General features: G+C 39.9%; 1 protein-coding gene across 2 annotated transcripts in view; it reads right to left on the minus strand.

The window, feature by feature from the left end:
* Positions 1-493: 493 nt before the first annotated feature.
* Positions 494-13,446, minus strand: part of grm2a (glutamate receptor, metabotropic 2a) — a 33,365-nt gene continuing 20,412 nt past the window's right edge. For both annotated transcript variants that reach the window (XM_030419551.1, XM_030419550.1), the window contains 4 exons: positions 9,164-10,001; positions 6,572-7,635; positions 1,803-1,980; positions 494-942 (listed from right to left, as the gene is read on the minus strand). In XM_030419551.1, the coding sequence (XP_030275411.1) occupies positions 869-942; positions 1,803-1,980; positions 6,572-7,635; positions 9,164-10,001 (2,154 nt within the window). In that variant the 3' untranslated portion in view covers positions 494-868. The remainder of the gene's footprint in view (positions 943-1,802; positions 1,981-6,571; positions 7,636-9,163; positions 10,002-13,446) is intronic.

Raw genomic sequence — 13,446 nt, forward strand, 5'->3', positions numbered from 1 at the left:
AAAATTAAAACCCAGACTGAGTCCACATTTAATTACTCAGCTAACATCATCGTATATTTTAAATAGTAAATGACTCTCTGCATTGCTCTTCTTCCAAAAGTGGCTTTTATTCATCCCAAGGTTGATGATTCCAACTCTGGCTCCTACGTTGAAGTATCCTTGAGTTAGACCAAAAACTATGCGTGGCAGCTCTGTCTCCATCAGTGTGTTAATGGTGTGAATGAGGAGAAGTGCTTTTTTAAAAACAGCTGGAAAAAAAGTATATGTGCAGTTAATTACGCATATTATAGATATTTACCAGTTTGCAGCAATAGGCAAAGTGTAAGCAACATGTATCAAAGTGTAGTGTGACAATCAATTTGTGCAGATTGCTAAGATTGCAAGGTTACATTTTTTGTCATTGTTTATAGATTCAAGGTAAGAAAATCAACATCTCAAAGCATTCCTGCATGTACTATCCTGATGTATAAAGAAATAGTCAGACGATCAGTCATTTCTATATTAATAAAAAACACATTTTATTTACATAAATTACAAGAAAGCACAAACTGGTTCACCAAAATCTACATTAAAAACGTCTTGTATATATTACATTTAACAGATTTACTATAATTTACTCCATTGTTGCAAGTAGAATCTTCAATAAAAACAAGGGCTATACGTATGCGACTTTATTGGCATCTCATTTAAAATCGCTACGAGTCAAAGAACAAAATAAAATAATTGGGACATTGTACTCACAGCACTTTGAGGACAGCAAAGTCAGGACGATCATCTGTGTGACCTCTTTAATATCTGAGACACCTGATTCAGGACTAGTGATTACATAACTGTATACAATGTTTGGCAAAAGGAACTCAGCTAATCTTCACAAAGAGGACGTTGTGGAGTCCACCACCTCTCGTCCGTTACACACTGTCGGAACAACATTGGAGGCTGATGCTGCAAAACATTAAAAAAAAAAAAAAACTCCTTAAGTTCACAACACAGACACAGACTGTAACATACACCACATGCCCACTGAGCTACAGCACTGTAAACAGCAGGGATTACTCCATGCTATTAGACAAATTAATAGCATGATAATCAAGTAATGAAATATGGTGTTAATATCACATTTTCAATTAAATGTCCAGAAACAGTGGGTGGCTATTGTCCTCTAATTACTGACTTATAAAAGTGACGGAAAAGCTTCTGTACTTCATCTGGTTTTAACAGTTTGTTTAATGAAAACAATGGAAAAACTGTTGTGCTCTTTTGGTTTTCCTGATCGGAACCATGCATGCTTTGTGAAAAACTGATAAAGAGTAGAGCTGCAAGATTAGTTTACTAACAGATTTGTTGATTGACAAAAAACTGATCACCAACTATTTATGTGATTGACTAATCATTCTAGTAAATTTTCAACAAAAATTGCATAATATTCAGTTTTCAACCCCTCAAATGTGGAGATTTCCTGCTTTATACCGGTTTTGTATCATATTAAACTGAATATCTTTTGGTTTTAGACTGACTGAAAAAGACATTTTAACTAGGATGGATATTTTTCACTATTTTCTGACATTTATTTGACCAAACAATTAAAAAATAATCAATCATCAGTGAAAGTAAAGGTGTGTTGCCGGCCTAGTGGTGAGGATATGATAGCCAATGCTACAGGTGTGAAAGAAAAGCAGCCTTAAAAAATGACACAGTTCTTATAAAGAATGTAATAACATCACATTTCAATAAAGCTATGTGCTTTTACACAGTTTTTTGTATAAACAATAGCCAAAGTGTCATCGTTGTTTATCAGGTGGTACCTTGAGAGAAACTGGAGCCTGGTCCAGTGGTGACGCTGAAGCGGGTGGTGGCCACTCGGAGAGTGCAGACATTCTTCTGCGGCTGGAACAGGATGATGTGAACCTTGGGAGCGAAGAGGCAGCCCAATACCACTGACCCACTCAGACTGACGGAGATGCACATGGTAGTGGTCTGCACCTAGAGGAGGAAAGAGAGGTGAGAAATTCTCTCTCGAAAAACAAAACCATGCTTATGTAATAGGTAGTCTGGCTTTGAGCTCTTGCTCCTGCATCTGCTGTGTTTTTAACAGATATTACTCAGTGATTTCAGTTTTATGTAACAGAAAAGTAAACTCACATTTCCGGATGAATGTTGAGAAAAATTTGCCAATGTTAATTTCACACCAGTGACAGCTCTAATGTTCACACACAGCCCAGGTTCCACTGTTAATGTGTATATTTTCAGTAACATTTGTGAATTTAATACATGTTTATTCAATTGTTCATCCATAGAGCTGATATGGCTCTTAGGGGAAGGTTCTTAACAACAAGACAGTGTTATATTGAGGTTATGGATCATTTACTGTACAACCATCTCCACTTTATAAGTAGGGGATTCAAAAGCCAGAAAAGAAATGATAAAGTCCTCCTTTCATATTCAGAATCAAAGCCAGGTGCGACAGAGGAGGAAGGAGGATGCCATCAGTTAGGGTGCTGAACAGAGGTGTTAAGCGAACTGTTTATTTGCTTGTCAATCAACTGCTTAACCCTCACTCCTTTCCCCCATCACCCTGCCCACATCTTGAGATGTGTCATCGGTCTGCTGCTCCTTCATTTCCAATCTCTTCTCAGCTATCTTTTTTTTTTCTTTTTTTCTGGATAACAAGATACAGCCATGCGTCGTGTGGTGTGTGGCAGGTGCATCCTATTTTCACAAGGCACAGCATGTGTCTGTCATCACCCGGAATGCTAATGTTGGTATTAAAATAATGGGGCTCCAAGTGTTGCGCTGTGCTGTTCTGCAACAAAGATAATACGATAATAGTGAGACATCAGCATCCATTAGATGGACAGAGACATAACTGACTAGAGTAAGATTACACAATCACTATTTGCAGAACTATATAATAAGAAGTATGTAATAAATATGTAATGATGATCAGTATTATTCTAACTATCTTACAGTACAAACCTGCTTATTACTGGCATAGTATTAATCAATTAATAATGAATTATATTATGATAGGGACTAACTGATAATGTTATCTGTAGAAAAAGATTTAACCTTAACATATTTGATTTATGTTAACACTGTAGTGGTCACTGATATAAGGTCATAGTGTACCATGTAATGTGAAATAACTATCACTGGATTTATGTCTGTCTTTCAAGATGTATTGCAGGTAGCCATGTGCAAAGAATTCAACATTAAGATTCACCTCATGCCACCTCTGAAATACAGTACACACACCGACATTCTCAGGTCCTGGGTTGAGAGGTAAATTCACAAAAGAATCTACCACTATACAATTTTTTCCTGTATGTCTGACCTGTTTATTTGGGGTAAAATACATAGGCAAAGTGACAGTTTGTACATAATAATCTGAGCAATACGGATGTGCACAGAGGTTAAATGTCCTCTACTGACTTCAGAAATAGTTTTGAATAAAACGGGGGGACAGTACTGCATAGGAATGACCTGTTAAGTGGTTTTAATAATTCACAAGATGTTACTTTGGCAGAGCAAAGGACAAGGAATCTGCTTTTGCAGTAATATATTTCCAGATGTCTTCTGCTCGAGTGTGGTGAACAGCATGTAGAGCATGGCCACTATGGTTTCTGCTCCGTCTCTGTTCTGTTTTAGCCCCTGTGAAGGTATTATTTTATTTCACAAATACAACACTGCTGCTTCAGATATAAATAATATCTGCTGCGTTCAAGTAGCATCATTCCTCCAGAGAACCTCAGCGAGGAGATGAGATTCTTCCTTTTATTGGGCTTCGTGCTGTACATTTATTGAAAAGCTTTATTGGATCAGCCAGCCACAAGCCAGACTTGGTAGGCTGGCACAAAAAAAAATAAAAAATCTACAAGTAATTCACTGAGGGGGACCTGTGTGTGACTTATGAGATTTCACAAGTGGAATGATTTCAGTCGGTACTCTTTTTTAGCCTATTGTAATCAGAAATAAAATACGTGAATCAGGTTAATGAGCATAGTTGTAAAACAATATGAAGGTCTTTGGTATAAAAAAGAATGTCATGTCTGATTCCCTCTTGTCTCATCAGCTGATCAGGATAGTGTACCACTGTATCTGTATTTACTCTACTAATGCTGGATCGCTAGATTTATTCCTATATTTCCTCTTTGGGGTACTTCTTGGTTCAACACTTATTGAACACTGAGAGCTGATACTCACATTGTGTGTTAATGGGATGTATAGCATTCCAAAACCAAAGATCAACTGTAGAGATGTTGGCCTTCTCTTGAAAGTAACATAACTACTGTAGGTGGCACCTAACTTGTGATGCTCTAAGCACAAATAAATGTATTCGAAAAACTTGACAGCAATGTCTCTTTCCAGAAATTATGACCTGATTGGTCAAGATAATCTACAGACCTCGTTGTGAAGAGTGTCAGACCAGCATCCATCAATCGTATCACCATGCAGAAGGCAGAGTGCATCTACTCATAGTTTAGAAGCTAGCTTACTAAGCTAAAATTACAGCTCAGCTGAGCAGGACGCCAGTGAGTACATTCATGCGTCTTTCGCACAGTGATTTGGTGGCTGATCATTTGGTAGAAAGACATTTTTTTACATGAAACTGCTCATAAGGTCTGTTGATTAGCTTGAGTAATGGAGTCGTGATTTCTTGAAAGTGACATTGCTGTTGAATTTTTTTATGCATTATTGGCGAACTGAGCTAAGTGCCATCTAGTTCCATCAAGTCAAAGCAGACATCTGTACACCAGATATATTCAAAACAAAGACAAAACAATCCAGATGGATAAATAGCACCACAGTGTGGATATGGAATATGGAATTTTGATTTTGTCTGGGACTAATTCCCTGAATTAACAGTAATGAAAAATGATTTCAGGAAGGGTTATCTCTATTGATACATTAGTGTGACGTGCAGCAGTTATGAGTCACAGGAAATATTTTTCCGTCTTTCGGTATCTGTAGCATTTACTATTTTCATTGAAGTGTCGGGACTTTTGGCAGCAGTAGCTGTTCGATCAGTTGTGTTTGCTGCTGAGATAAGATGACCAGCAATGGAATATGAGTCCCCTATCCCTCAGGGTGCGCAGAACATCATTAATATTTCATATGGTAATCAAATGTGTTATTCGTGGCTCAGTAGAATGTATTTAGTTTACTTTAACATTTCATGACAGACCACAATCAAATCTGTATTTGTTATTCAGTTGGAGATATGCATCAGGCTGTGACAACAATTTCAAGAGTGGTGTAAAACTAGGAGAACACTGGTAATATGTCGCTGCCTGTGAGAAAGCTAGGGACCCTGTGTCAAGTCAGTTGCATCAGTAATTATTTATCGGTCAAAGGGGAGTTTTGCGTCTATCTGATGAGGCCGTATCCGATGGCTGTGAATTGCTCGTGTTGCCTGGAGGGCCTGGAGGGCCTGGAGGAAGGGTTCCTCTGAGCCTTACTGCAGTCCCAGGACAGAGGGCACAGCTGGGACGCAGCATTGCAGTCTTTCACGCTCTATTCAGCATAGCTACGCAGAGGGACATGCTGGGACGCTCAGTTCCCTTTAAGCCCTCATGGTCTTGCCTGCCTTCTACATGTTTCTGCAGAGGCAGCTGTGTCAGGGGATTCTTCTTGTCTGTTTCTCCCTTCTGCCTCTCTCTCGCTGCTCAGATCCCAGAGGAATAAAAAACGCACTAAGGCCACCCCTTTCTCTGAAGTTCCATCAATTTGATGTTCATTGTGTTCCTGTATGTACAGATGACCGTTAGTAGCCATTTAGCACAGACATTCAGAAACTGAAAACTAACTATTTATCTATCCGACCCAAACCCTATCTAGCTATCTAACTGTGGAGTAAAATGGAATTGCTTTGGGTGGAAGGATAAAATTACTTCCTGCCATAACTTTTTATTTTAGGGGAGAAGGGAAGCAGTGTTTTCCCTCCATTTCACTCGTTAATCTTAACCACTCTATATGTGTGTCTTGTGCTTAGAAAACCTAGGGTACCTTTTGGCAAAACACTATGTAAGTTATTACCACCACTAGAACTGGGGTGTTGTTGTAAAGAGTAAGATATTTGTCAGCCTGTTACTTTGGTCCATGACTTGAGTATTCATATTTTATAATCTTCACTTTATTAATATTTAACGTTTGAAGGTAGAACAAGGCTGTTAAAGTTCTTGTCTTAGAGAGCGCCTGACAAGCATAAGTATGCTGCTAATTATGAAGAGTTAAAGCAATGCAGTTATTAAAGAATATATACTTCTGAGCGCCATGGGCAACACAGATCCTGCTGAATGCCGAATCAATACTAGCTTATGGTAGCTTGTGATATCCTGTATATAAAACCCAAATTCAACCCCTTAAGAAGTTATTATCTGCAAGGATGTATTCTGCTCAGATTAAGATCCTGAAGCCACATGAACAAATAATTCAAGACAAATCATTACCATAGCATGTATTTCGAGGAAAGTATAAAGTAACATTTCATTGTTATGAGAAACTTGTAGTGATCATTTAAACTTTGCTTCATTTTCATGAAGCATGTATAACTGAAACTCTGACCTTAACTCACCCTGTAGTCACTGGCAGTGACGTAGAATATAGGCTGGAAAGCCAGCCAGATGATGCAGGTGGTGTACATGGTGAACCCGATGAACTTTGCCTCATTGAAGTTCTCGGGGCATTTACGTGTCTTGAAGGCGTAGACCGTGCACAGGATAATGAGGATGCAGTTGTAGGTGAGAGACACAAGCATGCTGGAGTCCTTGCTGTTACACTTGAGGGTGACCACGTCTCTCCTCTCTGGACTCACTTCCTTTCTCACCCCGGGGGTCTCCACCAGCAGCCAGACCACCACCACAACTAGCTGACAGGAGATCAAAGCACCACAGATGGCGACCTGGGAGGCTGGGCTGATAAATCGAGGCCGCTGGGCTCCGTCCTTCACCCCGCTGAAGATCCGAGCGATGCGATTGGTCTTAGTCAGGAGGGCTGAGTAGCACACAGCGAAGGAGGTGCCTAAGCCCAGCCGGCGCAGTGTACAAACTGCCGTGGATGGTTTTGCGATATAGATGAAGGTCATGCTATAACACATCAACACTCCCAGCAGAAGAATGTAGGAGAGCTCACGTCCACTGGCCTTCACCACGGGTGTCTCATTGTGTTTAAGGAAGAGGCCAACGACAAAGAGCGTACACATCATCCCTAGACAGGAAATGGTGACGGGTCCAATGGCCCAGGCATCTTCCCAACGGATGTACTCCTCTGGCAGATCGTAACAGCCTGTCAGGTTGGCCAGTGGCCATTGTCCAAAGCTGCAGTCAGCACAGGTGAACTCATCCTGCAGATACTGGTAGGGCTGACAGGGGATACAGATCCAGCAGCACACATCTCCAGGCTGCATACTCTTGACCTCATTTTTCCTGCAGGGGTCACTGCACTGTGAGGTTGGTGCAACCTGGCCAGCCCAGGGGATAAGGCTGGTGTTCAGGGTCAGGCTCTGAGCCCAGTAGCCAACCTTTTGGTAGACATAGCGTCCACCTTCTTTGTGGTAGTGGAAAATGTTGTAACGACCGAGGCTGTCCCCGAAGGCATCAAAGCGGACTACATTCTCTGTGTCTGGTGGACGAAATGGTGCTAAGGGTGAAAAGAAGAAAGAGCAAGGTGTAAAGGGGCATTGTATAATTACAGTAAGAAAAGTGTCAAAATGAAAGCAAAACATAGACATCAACAATTCAGAAACACAAGGCTGTGCACCATGAACTGATAACTTACAAAGCACGTTTCTCATTTACCTTTTTGCTTATTTATGTGTCTCTGCTGACTTTTTTATTTCCACTGTCTACAGTGAACAGTAACTGTGATGGGACACAGGTGCAAATTGTCAATTTACATGATGGAGCCACAGTTTGAGTCCATTCACTTAAATGGAAAAAAGCTCTGGGACTGAACACTAATGGGAAATCCAGACAGATGGCACTTTAGATGAAAAAATGTTTAATTTTCTTTATGAAATCAAGGCTGAAATGAGGCACCACTAACCACCTATCACTGAAGTGAGATGAAGCAATGCAGGATTTCTGAAAACCTGTGTACAGAGGGCTGAGATTAGTGATTATCTCCATAATTGATTAATCTGCAGATTATTTTCTCAATCAACAATTGTTTTCTCGAAGAAAGATTTTGGTAAGAAATGCCTGACAGGATTAATCAGTTATTAGAATAATGTAGTTGCCATTATTTTTTATTAATGAATATAATGAAATTGAAAACATATACTTTACTGTAAAAGCATTATTAATCAGCCATTATGTTATATATTATTAGATACCTGAATAGCTTATTGGTAGCACTAAATCTGCATCAACCTATTATTGTTTTTTACTGTTTATAGTTAGATGTCCACCTGTTTTTGTGTGTTGTCTCCTTAGGGTGTTATTGTGCCTGCAGGGATTGACTATTTTAAGGCCTCTTATCCAATTCAGTCTCTGGATAGTAAAATCCTGTGGGTATTTGTTTTTTTACCACAAATTGTTCAAAAACAGAAAAACACAGCTGGATGAGAGCACAGCGATACACTTCTATCTCCCATCAATGAAAATGTCAGTATTTACATAAATGAAAGGATAAGACAACAGAGCTTAGCTACGAACCTGAGAGCATTTTAATTTGTGGGTCTTTTGCAATATGTTGGTGCGTGGATGCAAATACTATTACATCAATACTTCAGTTTTGTGTTGCAGTTTGTGTAGACAGGCAGAAAACAAGTCATGTTTGCGTGATCAGTATCTGCAGTGTTCGAACTGAAGAATCCTCTCTGTATTCACACTTGAGCCAAGACACATGAAAAAAAAGAGCCTCTGAGGAAATAGTTTCATTTTTGCAAATTAAATCATTACAGAGCTTATCTGCAGCTGCAGTGTATAAACACGTAGAATTACTCTTGCACTAATTCAACATTTTATTTGAATTGGTAAAATGAATCTAAATTGATATAACCTAATTTGGCAGCATACAGTACGCGCAGAGTGCACTTGGGGAAATTAAATTATATCGTATCGAGATTTTACACAGATGACAGAATAATGAGAAAAAGGGAAGCTGCTTTACATCATGTAAACATTGAGAGTCTGTAATAATATTTCTTTATCAAGATTTTACTTACCCTCAAACTTGACCTTGAGAATGTAGTCCCTGTAAAACTTTCTTCCATTGCCAGGTTTAAGAGCTTCACACACCTTTGTGGAGTTGGGGCATAAGGCCTGCCTCATGTTATGTAAAGCAGCAGCCATTGCATAGACAGCATTCACTACAAACATAATCTTAGATTCTGGCTGAAACTGAGCTTCCTGGAGTGAGTGCTTCCCACAGCTCAGATCATGGAGGCTACATTGGAACTGGTTCTCCCAAAACTCTCTGAACCAAGGATTCCTGGTGTTGTTGTAGGGGTGCAGGGCAGTGAAGTAGTCATTAAATTGGGGTATCGGATAGGAAGCCAGTTCAATGGTGAACGCACCGTCAGCCACAGCCTCACTGCCTCTCACCACGCTCTCCTGTGCTCCCCAGCCATCGCTGGCCACCCAGGTGAAGGTGACATTCATTCGGTTGGCTGCCACCAGCAGCTCACGGGCATCTTCACTGCGCGTGAACAGGATGACTACCTTGGCGTTGGACTTCTGTTGCAGGGACCGAATCACGTTCTCATAACTCCAGCGGCTCATGGAGCGGCTCACCTTTGCTGATGTGGCGATGCAGATCTGACGGGCACGAGCCTCCTGCTGGAAAGCATCAATGCCAGTCTCACCATAGTCACCTTCAGATGCCACTGTCGATACGTACGTCCAGTTGAAGTAACGCAGGATCTCCGCCATGGCCTTGGCCTGGTAGAAGTCAGGGGGCACAGTGCGCGCAAAGTAGTCATAGCGGGTCTTGTCACTAAGCTTGGCACTGGTGGAAGCGTAGCTTATTTGAGGGATCTGGAAGAGTCGCAGAAGGTTGGCCACCTGGAATAAGTGAGAGACACTCCAATGATTATGTTTGTCATTTGAATCAGTTATTAACGGCATTGTAAGTTTTGTAAGCATGCCATTTTGATATATTAAGTGGAAAACTGGCAGTCAACCTGTTACAGTTCACACAGAAAACACACACCTGCCAACTGTGGGAATTGCTTAATTGCTTATCATTAAAATAATTAATGAGACTGGCTACACTGCATTGTTTTTCCCCTTGCAGATGCAATTAGTCTCACCCCATTCAGACTCCCATTTTTTCACTGGATCCCTGCTGAGCCTTTCACAACTTCGCTCTCCTGCTGCCAAAGTGGTGGGATCCTGCATTTAACAATCATGGGGATAATACGTCCAGCTCATTTTCTCTGATCTGTCAAGCTGTCATTGAGGTTAACCAAAAATTACTGAGTAGACTGACTGTCCACAGGTGTTAGTCACAGTGGATAGAATTTACTGTACTGCAAAAAATAACAGATTTTCAGAAAGTTCCTCCTCTGCTTCAGAGTGGAAGAGAGAGGTAGACGGGAAGAGTCGGAGAGGGGCTGAGGGCAGGGATTTGAAAGTGAAAGGGAGTCAAAGTATCAAAGAATCTTTGAAACTTTGTGTTTTCGGTGTAATAGGTTTTGTCAGTGTCGTGACACCGTGCAGAGTCTGCAGACACAGCTACTGACTGGCTTTTGCTTCAGGCACATCTGTGGAGGCCTACAGGGAGCTGGTCTGATCAGTCAAAAGAATGCCAACCTAAATCTGGTTGACTTTAATGCCAACTCTCACACCAGCACACTCACGGCAGAGACATCTTGAATGCCAATGAATCACTTCTGAGAAAGTCAGAAAGGTAATTCACAGTCGAATGCATCCTTTTTTGCAAGTTTTTTTTTTAATTCTTATATTGCCAAGTATGATAAGTATGATTTGATCAGTTTGGAGTAGGCAATTCAATTTGCTGCCCATTATCCAAATAATTGTTACATTTTTATAACAATGGATTACTACAAATTATTCCTAAAACCCTTTACAATTAGCTTTTTCTTTTGTTTGAAGATCAGCCCTTTTCAGGACAATATTTACAGTTTCTTCTACCAATGATTACATTTTTGGCAACAGCATTACTTGATATCTCATTGAAAGAGAATGAAATTGAATATTTCTGGTCGTCTCCTAATGCTTTTATACTGTAGCGTGGGAGTAACAGGATGTCATTGATATAATAAAAAAAAAAAAGACTGAGACATATTTTGGGGGGAGGAGAAAGCATGACTTAATCACAATTGAAAGGCATCCAAGTAGTAAAACCAGATATTAGACATGTAATATGATGTGTCAGTATTGGGCTATGTAAACAGTTTATTCCTGCAGCCAGCATGCAAATTGCAGGTGCAGAAAAAAGCAGTAAATTACTTGATTTGGATGGAAAACATCAGCCAACATATTTTCAAACATAGACCAAATGCGCCAGTGCAGAAAAACAGACTGGCAAAGTCATTGATTAGTTTGTATCGCCACTGAAAAAGCAGTACAGCAGTACACTGAGACATTACAGTAAATCTGGTGTGAGGTGCTTCAATGGATATTTTTCATGGAATCTTTGTTATTGTGCAGGATCAGAGAGATAAATATTAAATGAGCCAATGGCAGTGATTTCCAGACCACTAGATTTATTGGAATTAATGAGAGAACTTTACACAGAAAAATGAAACCCAGCAGCAGAATCAAAAGAGGCTGGACTCAATTTTTTTAACACCACCCAAACAATGTCATTCTGAGGCAATGCTGAACAGATTTGCCAATTACTTTAGAGCTATTTCTGAGTCGTCTGTGGTGTAGCAACTGGAATTTTTTTTTTAATGAAAATCTAGATTGTTGAAACACATGAGTGAGCATTTCATATCAGTTCAAAGGTTGACTTCCCATGAGATTTCCAGGTCAGCTGGAGAAACCCTTATTATGCAGACAGGCTAATAATCACATTCCCACACAAGAATCGTCTCTCTCCTTAAACCGCCTTGACAGCCTTTCTCAACATGTGGTGAAACAGCTTGCAGCAGTCCGCTTGGTCTCTTATGAATAAATCAGAGTATGATCTAGAGTGGCAAGTGGCACATAAACACTATCTGATTAATCCTTGTCACATAACTCAATGTTATATTAAAACTCCAAAACCCATTCCCATCAAGATGCAGTCTCAAGTGGGTATTCTCCATAATTTGTTTTTAATTGCATATGAATACTTTTCATAACAAGGGATTTGTGTAATGTATTGAGGCCAGTCCAATTCTTGGGTTTTATAGTGTGAACTTGGAGTGAACTGACCTAGTCGTTATTTTTAGCCCCCACAAATATCACATTACAAAGCATTTACCAACTCTAACGTTTATTTCAAGTCCACAGAGAGAAAACAGCATGTTGATGAAAAATATTACTTGCTTATTGTAAACAATAGATGACAATGTTATGAATGTTATTGATTGACAGTACAGACACAATGCCCCACAGGCTACTGTCTGTGATCCCAATGAGGCAATGATTTTGCCTCTGGGAGAAATGGACAAAATTTTAGGGCTTCAGAGAAGCAGAATATTCAGGCAAAGACTTCTTCTCCTGACTATCAGTCATCAACTTCATTCATCTACATTCAAATTTGCAACTTGGGATGCAAAAAATAAAACTTCAGGTAATCACTATAAACAGACATATGAAGGCCGATTAATCAGCCAATAGTCATCATCGTTGAACGAGAGTGATAGGTCCTAAGACTGCATTTTGGTCAATGCATTCTGCCTCTTTTCTCTCCACATGGACTGCTTACCTGCATGCAGCCAAAGCCTGCTCAAACATGATTGGTCAATACTACTCAGACTACGACAACCGGAAATCTTCTGATACCGAAATTTTGTCCCTTGTCCACAGAGACTGCATTCATATGCATTTGAAATATATGAATTTCCCTGATGTTTCAGACTTGAAAAGGGGAAATCCCTGACTACGAAGCCGTTAATATTGTCATTTCATCATGTGAAATGACTGAAAAATATATTTTCTCTGATTTCTGAGGCTCCTTCAAAAGCTAGAATTTTATTTTGCAAACCAGAAATGTGTATTTTTTAAGGTCATATAACCCTGGTTTAAAATCAAAACCTGTTCAGAAACAACAGCCTGAAATTATGGTAGTGATAGGTCTATAGGAGATATAATTTAGAGCCTGATTTAGTTGCTTGAGGATGATTGGTCAGATACATGCTGACTGAACAATGAGGATTTTAGAATAACTTAATGACTTCATAAAATTGCTGTGATAGACTTAAAAAAAAATTTTTACTTTAAAGAGTGTGGATGCACTCTGGTTACCGTTGGCATGTTTTAAAACAAAGGCAGTCGGAAGGGCTGAGAGGGGCTCCTGTAGGGGAGATAGAGGAGGTTCTAGTGGGATTTGAAT

The sequence above is a fragment of the Sparus aurata genome, chromosome 6 (assembly GCF_900880675.1).
Source record: "Sparus aurata chromosome 6, fSpaAur1.1, whole genome shotgun sequence".
NCBI classification, from domain to species: domain Eukaryota; kingdom Metazoa; phylum Chordata; class Actinopteri; order Spariformes; family Sparidae; genus Sparus; species Sparus aurata.